Source organism: Vidua chalybeata, chromosome 7 (assembly GCF_026979565.1).
Source record: "Vidua chalybeata isolate OUT-0048 chromosome 7, bVidCha1 merged haplotype, whole genome shotgun sequence".
NCBI classification, from domain to species: Eukaryota; Metazoa; Chordata; class Aves; order Passeriformes; family Viduidae; genus Vidua; species Vidua chalybeata.
In genome coordinates this window covers 28,182,567-28,200,271 of record NC_071536.1, presented here as the reverse complement: position 1 = coordinate 28,200,271, position 17,705 = coordinate 28,182,567, and the positions used below count along the sequence as shown (strand labels likewise).

The window sequence follows — 17,705 nt, the reverse complement described above, 5'->3', positions numbered from 1 at the left end:
AATCAGCAACATCTTCCATGCCAATACATGCCAAAACAAACCAGTAAGGTTTGTTATTTCAAGAGCGAGGGCCATGAGGGACGTGCACTCATGTTTGTAATGGCTGCAGAGTGTTTAGCTTCATCTTGTTTACCAAGGAAGCTCTTAAAACTTTGCAAACGTATCTGTGCTGTGTGAATAATTTGGATGTTCACAACTTCACTGGAAATGAGTGTAGACAGGTTTCCACTTGCAGTTCCTTCCATTATTTATTTCTCATTAATTTAATCCATTAAATCAGGATGCTCAGAAAAAAGTATGATAACCTTCCAGGTTTTTCCTCTGTTCTGTCTCTCAGGGCTTTTTCCCCTGGGTCATAGTAGCTAGGGTAAGCTGGAAGAACATTATTGCAGCCTGTCTTCATCCATAAAAACACTTCAGCTGATCCCATATTGAGGCACAGGACACAGGTGGACTTGGTCAAATAGCTTAGATCTTCTCAGGACTGCAAATCTCATCTTTGCAGACTGTATCATCATGGCCGGTGTGAGTTCTCAATGTGTGGCATGTGATTCATTGTCTGATCTTTAATCTCTCCTAGATGCAGACAGGTTGCTCTGTCTGTTGCCTCAGGTTTTGAAAATTATTTCATTTGAGAGTGTTTAAATCTGGGGGTTTACTTCAGACTGTCTGTAATTATTACCTCCTACCAGATAAATGTGATTCAGTTGACTTGAATGTAGCTTGCTATGCATTTTCTCAATATTTTATTTCTTTGAACAACATTTTATTGAAATGCGTCCAGCTTCAAACACTGAATCCTGGGGGGAGCAGCTAAATGTTTTCTTGTATTGAAAGCAAAAGCAATTTTAACTTTGGGGGCTGAAGGATAATAAGGTATGATGTATTTGTTTAGAAAGTTCTTGACATTTCACAAGCACTCCCACTATTGTTGAATTGGTCACTAATACATTATTCCCTTTACTGTATACTGATGGGGGAAAAGCACATTAGCATTCATCAACTCCAAAGGCCAGCTGGAAAAGCCCCATAGGAAATTCTGGTCAAGATATACACTTTTATTGAGCAAGTACGATTTTGACAATCCAAACCAAAATTTCAGTTAACGAAGGATGAAATTGTGAGGTGAAGTGTTAGAAGTGTATCTAGGTAAGCATTAAGGGAAGGCACAATACATTATGGGAGAATTTTCTTCTAGCTCATACCCTTGCTGCTCTTGGTTCTCCATACAGGGAGTCCAAACATTAACTGATGATGGAGTTTCAACTGGAAACTGATGGCATGCTGTGGGTGCTTCAGAATATTTGACCTTCAGTTCATTTCAGTATGGATTTTTTTTCTCCATTAAGCAAGACTTGTAGCAATTTTCCTTTTAATCTTGAAAAACAGAACTGTGGCAAATGGAAACTAGAATTTTCTTCTTTAGATTTGATTTAGAAGTTGTTTGAAAATTATAACTGATGAAGCCATAAATATACAGTAGTTAGGGAAACAATATATTTTTCATTCCAAAATAATAGTTCTAATAATGGTAACAGTAATGATGCTAGTTCTTTAAGACTTCCTCATTAATGGTATCCAAGGCACTTCACAAAAAATACCAATGAGATTTGATTGAAAAAAAATACTCAGTGTGCTGTTTCTTGGGACCTCAGGAAGAAAGGGAGGGTTGGAAGAATACCCCTCATTCACAAAATGCTTTAGATGGAATGAATCATGACAAGCAGGAGAGGAGAGGAAGACTTTGCAGTGAAGCTTCAGGAAGTGAAGTGATCAAGTAACTTAACATATGGGAGTGAGGGAAGGTAAAACTTTAAAGAGGTACAACAACTCAAGTGAAGGAGCAGCCTGTGACCATGAGTGGTGGTGTTGATGAGAGGGGGCATCCTCAGCAGCAGGACTGAGTAAGGAGGAACAGGCACTCAGGTCACCATTCTGCATGGACCAAGGCCATGAAAAACTCATGTGAGCAACAGAGTAGCTGACCGATATTTTCCAGAGGTACCACTGGTGTAACTGAGGCTAACAGCAGCATGTGCGTGGTCCTGTCTTTGGCACAGGGGCTGGATCTGGGACATAGAGATGGGCAGCCTTTTTTTTGGCTCTCGGGCACACATCAGAGAAAGGGAACAGGGTGGAAATCTAAAGTGAAGTGCTTATCTTCTTTTTCTGTAGTTCAGTGCAAACAAAGACATCCCTTGGAGAGACCTCATTTTCAATTTCAAATCTTACTTAATATAGTTCCCTCACTGAACAAGTTTATGATACAGCAGTGGTACAGCAGACCTCATTTATTTAGCACATCTGCTTCTGGTGAGTGTTAACATATCACATTCTCCTAAAACCTTCCATTCAAGGATGGCATTATGCTTTGGTAAAGCTCACTTTAATACTAGCAATCTCATAAAAAATTGTCTTGGTTTATCATACATTCTTGTTTTATCATACTGTCTGTGGAAAGCCCACAGATAGTCTCAGCTCAGTCCGGTTCTGAACGTGTACTTTCCTTGAAGTCAGTGGGGTTGTTTATTGTTATCCAGTTTCCAATTTAAAACACTGATTCTTATGAGAACAGTCTAATTTCAAAACTCTTTCAGGAACTTACAGCCTGTGCTGTCCTTCATTGCTGTAACTGCCTCATGGTGGGAGCTTTGTCTGCAGAAGACAGGAGTCCTTGTAGGCCTGGCAGCTACACAGCACAAACTGTGCATTAAACTGGGCATCTCCAGTTCAGTCTTTGGTTAGCCAGCAAAGAGGATCACCTTCTGCTTCAGATGTTCACCACAATCAGACACTTCTGTTCTGTGGCAGATCTGGTTACCTGCAGGAAAATCAAAGAGAGTTTAGCCCTGCTTTCTCTGCCCTCTCCTACCTTCTCACTAGTGAAAATGGTTGTCCTGAATATTGCACCACCTCTGCTGGCACACGTGGCTGATTTAGACATGTAACTGTAAGGATAGTGAAAAAAAATTGCCTCCAAGTGTGGAGGAAGCAGACTGAAGGATCCTTGAATGATGAAAAAGGGGTGCTGGCTTTTTTTCCCCATCAGACTGCAGTGGTTGTAGAGGCCAGGATGCAGCTTGCTTTCTTGTCTGAAGAGAGGGATTATACTCATCAGAATGTCATAGGAAGCTGCAAGTGATGCATGAGCACTCACTTTATCTTTCTCAGTGAGGGAGATTGTGTGACAGCTGCAGGGCTTGTCTCAGTAAACAACAGATCACAATACTTAAACACTCTGCAACATCCTTAGGAGAACAAGAAGTCTTTGGGTTTGCTCACAGTGGGGCTGTGTGTGGCACTGCTCAGCCAAGTTTCACCAGATGGTGGTAAGGGTGCAGGGCTATAGCCACGTGACATTGTGCAGAGCTGTGTGAGGTGGCAGGCAAGGTTCTTGAGGTGGGGAGGAAGTGTAAGGGTGGTGTTGGTCCCAGCTGACAGCCAGCTAAGGAAAGCCAAATCTATTCTTTCCATAAAGTCCTGTGCTATGTAGACACATGCCTTTGGTCCTGTAAATCTCAGCTGGGGCAAATGGACATGCTTGTATCTCATGGACACACATCCATATCCACCACTCCTGCAGCACTGTGGCATCCCCTCTTGCTCTTTATTGGCCATGGCCAAGGAGAACCTGATATGGTGTATTTGAGTCACCCTGCCTAGAGGTATTTAACAGAAGAGTAGATGGGGGCCTTAGGGATGTAGGTCATTGGTGGACTTGGCAGTGCTGAGTTAATGGACTTGATGATCTTAGAGGTCTTTTCCAACCTAAATTATTTTATGTTAGTTGGTGATTGAGGTCTTGGTGGGCCTGAGCTATAGGAACCATGCTGAAGAGGGAAGAACCTCTCTTGAGTTACAGGATTTATTTCCCAATCCCCAGCCTGAGGCCTGGGGATTAACCAAGTGAAAGTCTCCTGGCTTCTGGAAGTCTCCCAGCTTTGCCCAGGTCAGGTCTGGATGGAACTTTTGCCCACTCTTCACCATGTGCAAATTAGGAATCCAAGTGAAACAGAGAGGGATGAGACTGACCTCTCTGATGGAACAGAACTGCTGCATACTGTAGAAATGTGCCAAATTTGGAACGTGAATTGCAGTCCTTCAAAATCCTTCCTTGAGGTGGCCCCAGGACAACTTACCAGCATACTGACCCATACTGGAACTGAGCACTAGTTCATGCTTATTATTTAGTGTTTGCTTTATCTGGGATTGAATCCCTGGGTTCTTCCTCATATATTGGTGTGTTTTGCCAGCTGCTCCATATTAATAATAAAAAAGTAAATAAACAATCAGTTATAATTGTACTTTTGCAAAAATTGCGTTTGGCTGAAGTTTTTTGTTCTTCATATTGAAACAATTTAGCAACATTTGTTTTGAAGAAACAATTAAAATTTAGGAAATAAAGAGTCAAAATGCTTGGTATGCAATACTTCATGCCTCCTGTACATCACGTGCATTACAGATAATTACGCCTTGATGCACCAGCCAGTATCCCTAAACCCATTTAGCAATTGGAACCACTGAGACATTAAATAGTTTCATGATTTGCTCAAGACAGAGAACTCCTTTGTCAGTGCTATTGGTCTCTTGGGACCATGCCTACATCTCCAGCTGTCACTTCTCTCTTGGGGTGGAAGAAGCTCAGCAAGATCAGTTCAGAGAGAAGCTGTAGACATTAAGGGAAGAGGCATAAAATCATCCAGATCTTTAAATGTTACTGTGTTTATTGTGATTCCTATGGCTCTGTGGAGGCAAGACCTGAGTCTTTGGTTTGCGGATTTTTTTTTCCTTCAGGATGATAAAAAACAGAACCTTTTCTTCTGTGCTGTTCTATTCCATGGTAGCTGAGGGATAGGACTATTCCTTCTTTTACAAGACCAAGAGAAAAAGACTTATTCTTTATTTTTCCAGTCTTCTCCTATCCACATATTCTAGGACAGTTTGGAGAGGGACATTAGCAACTCTTGCTTCTTGGATCTCATGGAAGAGGAATGGCTTACTGCAAGCTGCTATCACAGTGACTCACAGGCCACTCATGGGTTAGTTCATTGTTCTTTCATCTGAGAAGGGGTTTTGTAGTTGGTCAAGACAGGAAAAATTGTTTGAGTGGGCAGGAAATGAGGTAGAAACATATCTAGAGGGTGAAGACTGCTAGGAAAGAAAGCAGGAATGGGAGGAGAGGTGAATATGAGGTCAGAAGGGTAAACTGAATGAAACTATGAAACTGAGACAGCTGGAAGAACATATGAGTTGGGTTTAGGTATTGAGGGGAGAGAGAAGGAAACTGCTGGTTTGGTCCATTTTGTAGGAGGGCATGTATTCTGTCAACTGCCTTCTAAGTCCTCAGAGCTGTGAGTGGAGATCAGAGATTTGAGAAGACAATGACATTGGAAATTGCAGCAGTTGGGATGAGGACATATTTAGTGTACAATTAAAGATTTCAATGAATCAAGTTTAAAGAAAGAAAGAATATCAGCAATGAGGTGGAGGTGGTGATGGGAAGACAAGACAGCAGGGTGATATGTACGTGTAGGAGGACTTCTGGGGTAAAGCCAGATTGAGTTTTTGGCCTCATAAGTAAAGTTGAGCTCTGAGTGCTGACACATTTGTTTGCTCAGCTCTGCCCATGCAGCAAAAGATTTCTCCCTCCCTTGATAAATTTGCTAAATTGTGGAGTGGTTTTGCATTGTGGAGGCTACCCTTACAACTCAGCATGGAGTGGGAGTAAAAGTTAATGTCCAAAGTCTATTGCACTAACCTGTGGTGTGACCTGCAACTGAGAGCTAAAATTTGAAATGAAGCTGATATTAAAATATGATTCACTGTCAGTCCAATAATGTTGTAATTTCATTGTAACGTCTATGCATTCTTGGAAATGTCCACACTTGCAGCATTTGTGAAGACAGGTGATAGCATGGCTGGGTAATCATTAGCTTTCTCAGCTTTGGTTACAGCCTTGTTTGCCTTGTCTCTGATGGGTCTGGTCAGGGGCCCACACACAATGGAAACTGTGGCCTCAGTCTCAGCAGGCAACTCTCTACTTCATGGAAAATCTCTGAATACTGAGGATAATTGAAGAAGAGGATGGTCTGAGATGGTAGGTCTGATTCAGAAAAGGGGACATTTCATCAGTCTGTACCAAGAAGAGAGCCTGAGGCCTTTCCTTGTTTTACAATATGATTTGCATCTCTTGGTCATGGTTCAAATTCGATACTGAGAATCCTCCAGCCTAGTGGGTGGTCTGAAATAAAACGGAGTGGTTTAATCACTATACATCATCTGCCCTGTGCCAAGGCTGAAGCAAACCAAAAGGGGATATTGTACAAGTTACAGGAGCCATAGCTGTCATCTGAGCCTTGCCAGGAGTGCTCCAAGACTCACACACAGTAATTAAGCATGTCCTGAACTAGTAAGGTGAGTTAAGAGAACTTAGAAGAGACCATGCTGAGGTAGTAAAGGAAACATTCAATGTGTGCTCAAGTTAGCACTGCACAAAAGTAGGTCTGAGTATCTGCAGAACAGGTACTTCTTTATTGCCATTGAGTCTGACAGATCCAAAGTGCTGTGTGTGCTCTACTTCATTGCAAAACTTTTACCATTGAATCAGCCTGTTTTACAGAGCCTTACATAAGGTATGGGATTCAGGTTATCTCTTCTGGAATGGGGACCTTCTGAATTTATCTTTCATAAGGTCTTTTTATGATCTCTTTGAAGCTTTTCTGTGCAATTCTAGGATAGGAGCATGGTTAGTCTGTGCTCGTGGGTATACCCTCATTTTACACAAAGAATCCCTGGTCCTGATCAGTTTAGTTTCTTTTGCTTCAAAATCCTTGCTGAGAATTATTTTGCAAGAGCTGTTGTTGAATAGCACTGTGGGTAGCCATACTCCATGCACCTACAATGGCTTTGCACTTTCAAGGCATGGGCATTTAACCTCTCTGCTCTTGTGTGATGTGTGCTGGACACTCAAAGCTGTTGCAGCCTGCTGGGGATGGGAGCGACAAGTGGCTTAAGCGTGATGAAACAGTGAATGCTGTCCTTCAGACAGAGAAGCCTTAGCTCAGTGTTTGCATATTTCCTTCCTCCAAAACACACAGAGTAAGGGTGAGGTGGGGAGCAGTTGCTTTTGAGGAGATGAAGACTCAAGTATTACCAGAAGGTGGTAGAAGGTGATCCGGAAACCACCAAACTCAGTGGAAAACTGCCAATGATTTGGAAAGCTTCTGGATCAGGCCCTTAAACGCAGCTCCTGCAAATTGGCTTGCTGTCCTTTGTGCAGCTGAGTAATCCTGGTTCCAACCCTGTGTTCTCAGAAAGTCAGAGCAGAGCAGTGTGCTAGAAGCTGCAGGGACCACCCTCTGAAATGGCAGAGGGCCTCTTTTCACCTTGCCTTAGGCTTGCATAATAGCTGAGCACCACTGTGCCTGCAGACTTACATTTCCTTCAAAACTTTGTCTTCTTTGTAGCTGGATACCTGAGCCACCTTGAGCTGTAGAGGGACTCGCAGAGCTTTAGATGCTCTGACTCAGATATCTGGAGATGGATGGTGTTGGAAACTATTAAACTTTTGTTCATTGGTTTTCATGTGGAGGAGTGAGAGCGTGGCTCTTTAACCCCCTGGAAATGATTAGAGACGAGAAGCACAAAGGAGGCCTTGATGAACATTTTGCCCCTAAGCCATGTGGTTCCAAGTTTTCCGCCTCCTGCTGCCGACGTGCAAAGCCAGAGACTTGGTTTTTAATTTTTCATACTGTTTTTAAACAGATACTTTTGCAAATGTAAACATACCCCAGCACTGAAGGTTTCCAGCCAAATTAAAGAGTCAGCACTGGAAAAATCAGCCTTCAGAAGAAGGTCAAATACAAGCAATCTCTGGAGTTCATTGGGTCCATATGTGTAAACTTCAGCTAATATGGGGTGGACCTAGGGCAGCATTTACCTTGAAGTACCGAGTTAGTTTCAGAGTGAAGCTGAAAATGTTTTTAGGGATGCCTGTGGTCTGAGCAGTAGATTTGAATGTGTTGAATGAAAAAAGACCCATGTCCTGATTTTTGGTTGCAGTTGCATTCCCTCTTAACAGGAAGAAAAAAGTTTGGGTAGGAAAATGTGCCATTTGGCATTAATTCTGACAACTTGCATTTATACATTGTTATGTGGGACCATGCTGGGTTTAATAATCTCCAACTACATGCCTATAAAAGCTTAATTTTGCTATGAGGATGCATGCCTTTCAGCCTTTAATTTAATAACTGGGAAGGGTTTCTTTATAAGTTGTACCACCTGCAGTAGTAATAGAAATCAAGACACTGCCTGTTGTTTCTTGGGCTTGATTGGCATTTGAGCCAACTTGGAAAGATTCAAGCAAACTACTGCCTTTAATTTTTAAAAAATTATTTTTACCTGTAGTTTGTCAGAGCTTGCCATTAAAAGGAAGCACTGATGAGTGTACCTTTCTGAAGTGATGAGCTTTTGCTTAGAGCAGCAGATGAAGAAATATTCTTCCTGCCACTGCACTCTAATAGTGAGTTAGTTAGTAGGAAAGAGTCAGTAAAAGAGGAGGTAAAATGACAAGAGAAATTATGGCCTAAAAGCAGGATCCTTAAAAGGTATCATCATTATATAGCAATTCTCTAATCCTACCCCTATCACCAACAGAAATGCGAGATCTGCAGCACGTCAGCCAGCTAACCTGCCTGAAAGGTGTTATTGTTGCTGGTTCTGCTGCTTGGCTCAGAAATGTCTCTGCAGCTAAAGAGCTACAGAAAAAGAAGTCAGAGTCCCATTAGGAGAATGCCAGAGGTGAATCTGCAGTGCCTCCCTGGTGCTAGTACATCATTAAGGGTCCCAGAGGAGTGTAGGAGGATGCTTGAAGGTTAGAGGAGTTATTCCTTAACTCATGCCTTTTCATTGAAGAGCAGAGGAGGTACATGTGTTGTGTGTGGTTACATAGTGTGACAGGAATGCTGAGAAGGGCTGAAACCCTCCAGCCCCAGCAGCAAAGCTTTTATTATTGTGAGGATGGAGGTCTCACTGTCGGAGGGGCCCTGGCAGCGTCCAGTTAGGCAGGACATGGGGCCAGACCAGATGGTGTCCAGCTCTGTGGAGCTGGAGGACAGGGTCCTGTATTGGAAAGAGAGGCAGGCCATGTAAACTTCAGGGACTTTTTATATGTGTTTTCTTAAGGTTTCAATAACTTAAGGGCTTGATTGAGGTTCATCCATCCCTGGAGGGAGAAAGGACTTGAAATTGCTCAACAAATATCCCTACATCAAAGGTTTCAAACCATTGCACATCTGTAATCCTGTGAAGCATGCCAAGACACCACAGGCCTTAGTGAGATTCCTCATCAGTATTGTCCTCTCGCCCCTGTGGAAAGGGAAACTAATGCCTGCAACAAAGTGTTTAGACCTGACTGCCTTCAGTGAGACTTCTCAATTTATCTTTGGGGATATAAAATGGCAGTGGAACATGTTTTTTCCTGAGCTCTTTTGAACTGGTCTGAACTACATCATTATTGTTATGAGTCATCAGGTCACTGGCCTGAGCATTGGTATTCTGTTGGCATGAGACCAGAAGATATTACCTTCCATGCTGAGTCTCCTGGATCTTCAATGACCAGTCCTTGAATGAGGCAGGGCTACTTGTCAACAGGTCACAGAGGGATTACAGTCATACTGATTTGGTCTCATCTGTGCCTTGCTCCCTGAGTATTTGGTATTCTCCATGTATTTTACAGCCAGAGCATTAACAAAATAAATTCTCAAGAGAAGTCCTGAAATTCTGTGATCTGTAATATACACAAGGTCAAAGTTGGTGGTGGTATTGAAAGATGAGATGCTGTGAATGCCCTAGCATCTTGCCTGTGGGCACACTAAAATAGTAATTCACCTTTTTTCTTTTAAAACAGGTATATATATTTTTTTTTTTAACAACAGGACTTCCTGCCCTAGATTGCTCAGTTGATGTTAACAGATGTAACTTCTAGAAGAGCTTTGTCTCTTTGAGCAATGCATAGCCAGATCTATTGCTTTGCATGTAACCTCTGTGATTGCATTTTGGACAGTTGCCTAGATGGCCAAATCCAAGGCAGTTGATAAAGCCAGTCTCAAACCTGTGCCATTGCTCAGCCACAAAGATGCTGTGATGACACCCAACATCCCACCATCCAAAAATGAAGGAAGGATTTAGCTGATCGGCTGTGAAATGCTAGGTAAAGTGAAACATAGAAGAGAACCTAAGACCTGAAAGAGAAGGCAAAATCTGTCATTGAAGCAGCCAGGTCTTGAATGCAGATCACCAGTACTCTAACTTGGTTCTTCATTAGTTGGCACAACCTTCTCTTTCTGGCAGGCAGCAGTTTCCCTTTGGTTACCACAGAAGGCAAGGCTGGGGAATGTTATGGCAGGCAGCCTCATCCCTTTACACCCCTTAATCCTGACACTGAAGACGTTTCCTGAGTTTTAACTTAGTAAAATTGAGGTGCTGTTGTCTCTGAAACCAGTGCTGACACTCCATTGTGGATGTGAAAATAACTGCTGAGACAGCCTTGTGTTTATGTGTGGGTTTTTTGCACATTCTGCTGAGAATCAGAATAAATAGAAACCCTTTAAAGAGGTTATTAATTAGCCTTCCCCTGACAGATAACTCAGTAGGAAATCCATTAGTGGATGTCCAGGTGAACTCACTGCTTCTGGAGCAGCTTTACTGTTTTCTGCTTTCTCGTTTTCATTGCAGATCTGAAGCCCTGGGTGTCGAATTTCACCTATCCAGGTGTGCATGACTTTTCCCAGCTTGCACTGGATGCCAACAGGAACCAGCTCATTGTGGGAGCAAGGTAAAGATGATCTTTTGATCAGTGTAAGGTTGCTGCTCAAGCTCTTTCCCTGCAGGTTCTGGCTTCAGAGGAGAGTGTGTATTCAGCTTATGTGGCCAGTTTCTCCTTCGAAAAGAAAGCCATAATTTATGTAGAGCGATTTAGACATCCAGTATAATTGCAAAGAAGAGAAAATTACTAGAATTTAAAAGGGGAAAAAAAAAAGATGCAATCAAAATGACTGGTTAATGAAGCAGCATGCTGGCATCTCACTCAGTATTGTGAATGTTAGAAGAGCTACAGTTAATCATTCTGCATCGTCCCTCTGCCAGCACAGAATTTGACTTTATGGTTTATTTGCCATGGCAAGACTTTCGCTCAGAACCAGGTTCACCTACACACCTTTGTGTAAGTGATAGAGCCAAGGTGAATGGTTGCTTTCTTCTCTCTTAGAATCCACTTCAGAACCTCTTTGCTTCATCTGGCTAATGCAGTCAGATCCTCACCCAATGGGTTCTGGTGCAACTCTTTCTTCTGGCCTATTGTATATAATTATCATATCCTTTCCTTTATTTTTAAACATTATTTTTATTTAGGATGTCACAAGAGGAGGGGGGAAACACATAAGATAAGCACAGGCAAGGTCTTACAAATTTAGAGCTGCATTTGTAATGGGGAAAAGAGCTATACTTCAGTGAAATAATATACGTCAGAAGTGGTTGAATCATGAATCTCAACAGCAACTATTTTTTATTGCATAATAAACATATAAGACAAGCCCAAAAAGAAAAAAAAAAGATACTAAGCATGGTCTAACAAATCAGTTAAAGTAGAGAATATTGTGGTATATCAGTCTCTGCTATTAACAAAAGTGGAGGAAGAGTGCTTTCTTCCCAGTGTATTCAGCAGTAGAGGACAGGGACATGAGGAGCAGAGGTGGAAGAACTCATTGTGTGAGCAAGAGAAAAGAGCAAGATATGCAGCAGAAGGAGAGTTTTATGCTTCACAGAAACAAGTGAAGTGTGATTTTGTATACATTTTCTGCCTGTATATGTGCAGTAAATAATAACACTTACCTTCCTGTAGCTGTTCAAATTGCCAGAGGCCCTCCTGATTTTCATACAGAAACATTTTACTTTTCAAGCTGCAGCTTTACTTGTGCTAGGATCTTTAACCAGAAATTATTAATATTTATTACTTCAGAAGAGCATTGCTCTGGGAATGGCTGTGAGCAGTGCCTTCTGCCAGTCACTGCACAGGCACGGTGCTCTGAGGAATGTGTGGTTTGCATAATTGGGCTGCATGGCAGGTTTCCTCCATACAGTCCCCCACCCCTCCTCAAACCCCACAGCACGTCCTGAAGGGACTGTCTGCCTCCCTGAGAGTCTGTACGAGTGTGGTTAGACAGGGGTACAACATCACCACAAACAGGGGAGTGACAGCAAAGCTGGCTTCCCAGTGGAGGTACATTATATTGCAGGGAATGGCCTCGTGAGGAAGCAGTGACAAGTATTTATAGAATTTGCTTGGAAAAGTCAGCTTTCATGAAGCTCTACCCACCTGACTGGGAGACTGAAAGTTTCAGTGGTGCCACACAGTTGTGCTGAGCAGTGCAGGGTACATTTAATGAAGATGTCATTTCTCAGGGTGTTTTTTTTTTTCTTGGATACACATGCTTGGAGTGGAGAAAGTGGGGAGTGCTGAAACCGTTTCCTCATCTCAACTCCACCCTGTGGAAGGTGATGGGGAGAGATTCTTGGAAACGGGGTGTGGATGGGGTCCTTGGTGCAGCACGGCTCTGGATGCACTGAGCTCCTGGAGCTGTGCCTGAGAAATGGGAAGGGGAAGTAAAACATTTTCTGTTCCCTCCTTGCCTGATAAATCCACACCTTGTTCTGGACTATTTTTAGGGGTGATTTTTTGAGTCATTAGTTGCTCGTGCACCATCTGCTTGAATTTGCAAATGAAACAATACCTCAAAGAGATAGGAGCTGTCTCTATCCATCTCTGTAGGGTGTAATTTATGAAACCTAAATTTAAATGTTAACCACGTTTAAATGTGCTGCTGTAGATCATATTAGTAGTAATGCCAGCTATTCTGGGTTGTGGAAGGAGTTTGGGATCAGGGTGGCGTTTATAAGTACTCCCACTTCTCAATTTCCTGGTTAGCATAATTCTCTTAGATGATAGAGTTATAAATTATTTCAGACTACTTCTGTCTGTCTCTATTTAAAAGCAGCATGACCTCACCACAGCATCTCTTTGGCTTAGTTCGTCCTGTGTTTCAAAGCTTCATAGAAAATACTTCCTAGAAAACCCAGGGGTTCACAAGAGTTTTTGGTTTCAGGAATTGGACACAGTGTGACTGAAACTGTAAGAGGTATTGAGGGCGTGCCATGCAGACAGGGAACTGGAATAACATGAGCCTCGGATTTTTAAGCTTTATCCTTATCTAAGAGCCCTCCTTAAATGACTGGTGCTGTCTGAGAGTAAACCAGAGGAGTTTGATAACTCCACTGCACCAAACACCTGCCAAGTTAAAAACCCAGAAACAAAAGAATTAGTTTCAAAAGCCCACCATGGTTTCTAAGCAACTTATTTACTTGTCACATCATTTGTAAAATCCAAACACTTGAGAGAAAGGATATGAATAGTTTAGAACATTGTAAATTACACTACCCATATTATGAGTCACATTTCATTAAGTATAAAAACACACATTTCAAAAATTCATAACCTTCATTTTGACTCACAGTTCACATGTTTTGTTTTTGTTTTGGATATAGTGTTAGTGTTTTAATGTGCTGTTTTTCTTCTGTGAATGAGTGATTGTTTTGAAATATTTGCTGCTTTTTTCAGGGCTTACACACAAGTGATCACCATTTGAACTTACTTTAATGGGAGGAAAAACTATAATCTAGACCTCATTATTAGTGAGAAAAAAATTGAAAATATGGTCACAGTGATTTCACCTGTCTATTGGAGAAGCAGCACAGCTCTGCTGTGTCACTTGTGCTGTAGGCAGGATGCCCAGGCCCCAGGGAGTGTGAGTTTTGTGGAGGAGGGACATAGTATAGCTGTGACATTCCACCTCCTCAAGGAACCTTACTCCTTAAGACTGTCTCATTGCTGGCTGGGCACAGACAGAATCCAGTAAAGAAGTGAAAGACCCTGCTTGGAAGCAGGCCAAAAATCATACTTCAGAAGAGCTCCCTGGTGAGGACAACACAAAAGGTGTGAAGGAGGGTGGTTGAGACACCGTGTGACAATCTGGCACAACAGCAAGCTGAAGGGAAACAGCTTGGACAGCAGGAGGATGGCACCCAAACAAATGACTGTACAGAGAGTGACTGGGAAGTCCTAAGGGAAACATTTGACTTTTCCCAGAAGGAAACTGCAGGGGTGTGAGCTCGGGCCATAGCCTGATGGGGCTGTGGATGCGAGAGGCAGGGCTACAAAGGTCTGCCATTCACAGTGAGCAGAGGTATTACTGAGGAAAACCAGCCAGAAGTCATCATGGCCAGAAGCCCTCAGTTCTGCCTGCCAAGAGAGCTGTCAGCTCCATCAGGACATGGGAAAGGATCATCCCCCGTGGCTGTCACACAAGGAAGTGCAGCTCAGGAGCCCTTATCACAACTGGCTGTTACCAACAAGAGCCCAGATGTAGAGAGTAGGGAGCAAAAGCTGCATCAAGGACTCAGAATTGGCAAGTAAAGTGCACGTCATTATGGACTGCCAGACTTCTCAGCAATAAATGTAAAATTACTTAGCTGCAGGTGATGCAAGTCTTGATGCTGGACAGAGGTGATTTTCATACTCAATTTAGAGCTGATCTGAATGTGCCTGTTACTGCCAAGTAGATAGGTGCAAGGGAGGAGATCTCACACAGTCATAGGAAGGCTTGTGTTAGTAGGGACCTTAAAGATCATCTAGTTCCAGCCTTCCCACCATGGACAAATACGGCACCCACTAGATCAGGTTTCTCAAGGCCCCACTGAAGCTGGCCTTGAACACTTCCAGGGATGGAGCATCAATATGGTTAGTTTGGGAAGCAGGGAAGGTGCTGTATGAATTTTCAAGCGTTGTTTCAGGGGAAGCAGCCTAGGCACACCCTTTTTTGACTATTATGCTTCTGGCTGTATAAAAGCATTAAAAAAGGTCTGGATCATGCAGGCTTAGGAGCTGAAGGCTGTGTAGAATGACTGATATCCCAAAAGAGTTCCTTCAAGTTGCAGCTTACAGAAATATGGCAAATTGTAAATATATTCTAGGACCCTCAGCCAGAAGGTTTGGCACCCTGAGTTTATTGAAAGTCTCTGGTGTATGATAGATTAGTCTGTCAGGAACCAGGTTACATGCAGATTTGTGGCCGAACATAGACTCTTTCCTGCCTGTTTGGCAGAAAGCTCCAGAGCACTGCAGTAAAATGCTCAAAACCTGTGCCTGTCAGAAAATATCACTCTTACCCTTGGGCACCTTCAATCCTGTCCACATCTGGGCTGCCACTAAACCCTTAAGTCTCCATGGATAATGTCTAGGCAAAAAGCATTTTGCAAACCAGGAAATTCAGTGGCAGCAGTTGGGTAAGAGTAGTTCCACAGATCCACAGAGTATAAAATCTGTCAGCAATGCTTTCTATTGCTAAATGATCAGAGACCCTCACCAACATTTATTCTCACAGGGATTCAGTGAGGCAAGAAAGCACTAATAATTTCACACTATAGATGGGAATCCAAGGGCAAGCGGGATTAAGAGCCACCCTACCTTGTGAAAAGGCTGTGATGTTGTGGCACATAAATATGTAGCATATCTGAAAAGTAGTGCAGTACAGCATCTAACACAGCTACTCCTGCAGCGAGACTGCACTTTCTGAAGATACCAGTCAAGGTCTGCACAACCTCAGTCTGCACTTGACTAATGTGGACAGAGCCAAAGCTCTTCTCTGGGCTCAGAAAATCCATGGCAGAGGTGTAATTTGGACCCCTTACTCTTGTATTGGTATTTTAATCACTTGCTCTCAGCCTTGGCTCTCCAAAGAAGATGCAAAATGTTCATGAAAGCCTGTGAGTCCCATGCACTTACACTGGGAAAGTGTGGCTTCAGCATGGCCAGAAAAGTCAAGTCTCATATAGCACGGAGAGACTAAGATGCAAATAAGTCAACATTGGGCACAACTATATGGGCACAGCTAACAGTTACGTAGTCCAGAGGCTTGCCCTGAAACAGCCAGGAATGGTGTGCCATTTGTCCCTGTTAGCATCTGCCTAGAGGATTTTTCTCAATACTTTTCTGAAACAAATGGACTGAACCATTTCTGGTGGCTTTGCGCTATTTTTGCACAGTCTTACGCCAGCTTTACCCCCTGCTAAGTCACATTGGGCTGAGAAATTACCTTGTCAGTAGAGGTATTAATGAGGACATGAGCAAGCAAAGAGCATGATAATGTTTTTGATTATATAGGTAGTGCAGAGAAATGGAGAGAAACAAATGCTTTCCTTCTCACTGTGATTTTTCCTATCAGACAAAAGAATGCTCTAATTAAATTTGCATCCTTGTATCATAGACTGGAGAGGGGCAGATAACATGGTGATGTGAGGGGAAAAAAAACCAACCCAAATCAGTCTCTGAAATTAACAGAAATGGTTTTTTTTTTGAAGACATTGCTTGACCTGTGATGTAAAGAATGTGGTGAAGGTGAGAAAGCTGTGATTAGACCCTGCAGCTGGTTAAATCTATAATTGGAGTACACAGTTTCTTCACAAAGGGAACAAAAGTGTGATTTAAAGTGCAGGTTTTAACCTCTCTGGTTGAGCCTGAGATAGTTCAAAGGGACATTTTCCTCTCTGATACTCTGCCAGGTGAGGTCAGCTCAGCCCTTGTATAAAGTGTGGAGGGTGAAGCCTCACTAGGGTGTCTGTTTTTTACCTATAGGGTTTGCTTTCCTCTGCTGGTCTGCAACCAGTGTGAATCTATGCTGTCCCTGACTTATATCCCTTGGGGAGGAGGGGAAAAGGTGTGGAAAGAATGAAGGACAGTTTTTGTAATTATGGGATTCTGAGAGGTTTATAGCCTGGCCCAAATTTTGTTCAAAGTGGTTTTTGGTTTTTTCTTAGTTAAAATTTGTGCATTTTTTCAAGCAAAGAACATGAATTTTAGTTAACTCAGAGTAAATAAATAAAATAAAATGCTGTACTGTAACACTGTCAGGTTGTTGGAAGGGATCAATGTGCTGAAGAAGCTGCAGCTGTAGGAGGGCAAAGGGGCAGTTTTGCATGTTAATGTTGTACATGGAGAAGAGGGTGAGGCAGTGGCAATCTCTGGTCTGTCATCTTTGTCAGCGAGGAAAACAGCTGGTCCTTCAAATTGCCTGCAAAGCAGAACCATCCACCTCTCTGCAAGTGACCTCAGCACTGTTGTGGGGCTGAGCACTTCCACAGCCAGTGCCTGCACAGCCAGTGCTGTGTGAAAGGCAATCTTCATGCAGCACAGACTGATAGGAAGCATCTTTACACAGAAAATTGCAGGCCTCACTAGAAAAATATCTCATATTCCAGATAAAATGAAAATTGGTGATACCCTATCATGAAAGCAGCCACCCATGAGAGGCTCACTTGCTTTAGTAATGCACTGAGAATAATTAAGCTTGAAAATTGTATTTCTGAGGGTGGGATAGGTGCAAACACAAGGTCAGAATACTTTGGCAAAAGCCTTGGAGACTTGGACAGAATGTGTTTTACAGCATCACAGAATGGGGCTGCACAGCAATTTTCCTCTGCATTGCTGAGAATACTTTCTCTTGCTCTGGTTAAGGTAGAGATGTGTCAGTTTTATATGACACGACTCACCACAGTGGTTTGCATACCACTTTACATCCAGATGTTTAGGTGCTAAG

General features: G+C 42.6%; 1 protein-coding gene across 6 annotated transcripts in view; it reads left to right on the top strand.

Annotated features, from left to right (window-relative positions):
- Window positions 1–17,705, top strand: part of SEMA5B (semaphorin 5B) — a 278,179-nt gene that overhangs the window by 150,032 nt on the left and 110,442 nt on the right. For all 6 annotated transcript variants that reach the window (XM_053947847.1, XM_053947848.1, XM_053947846.1 and 3 more), the window contains one exon: window positions 10,735–10,834. In XM_053947847.1, the coding sequence (XP_053803822.1) occupies window positions 10,735–10,834 (100 nt within the window). The remainder of the gene's footprint in view (window positions 1–10,734; window positions 10,835–17,705) is intronic.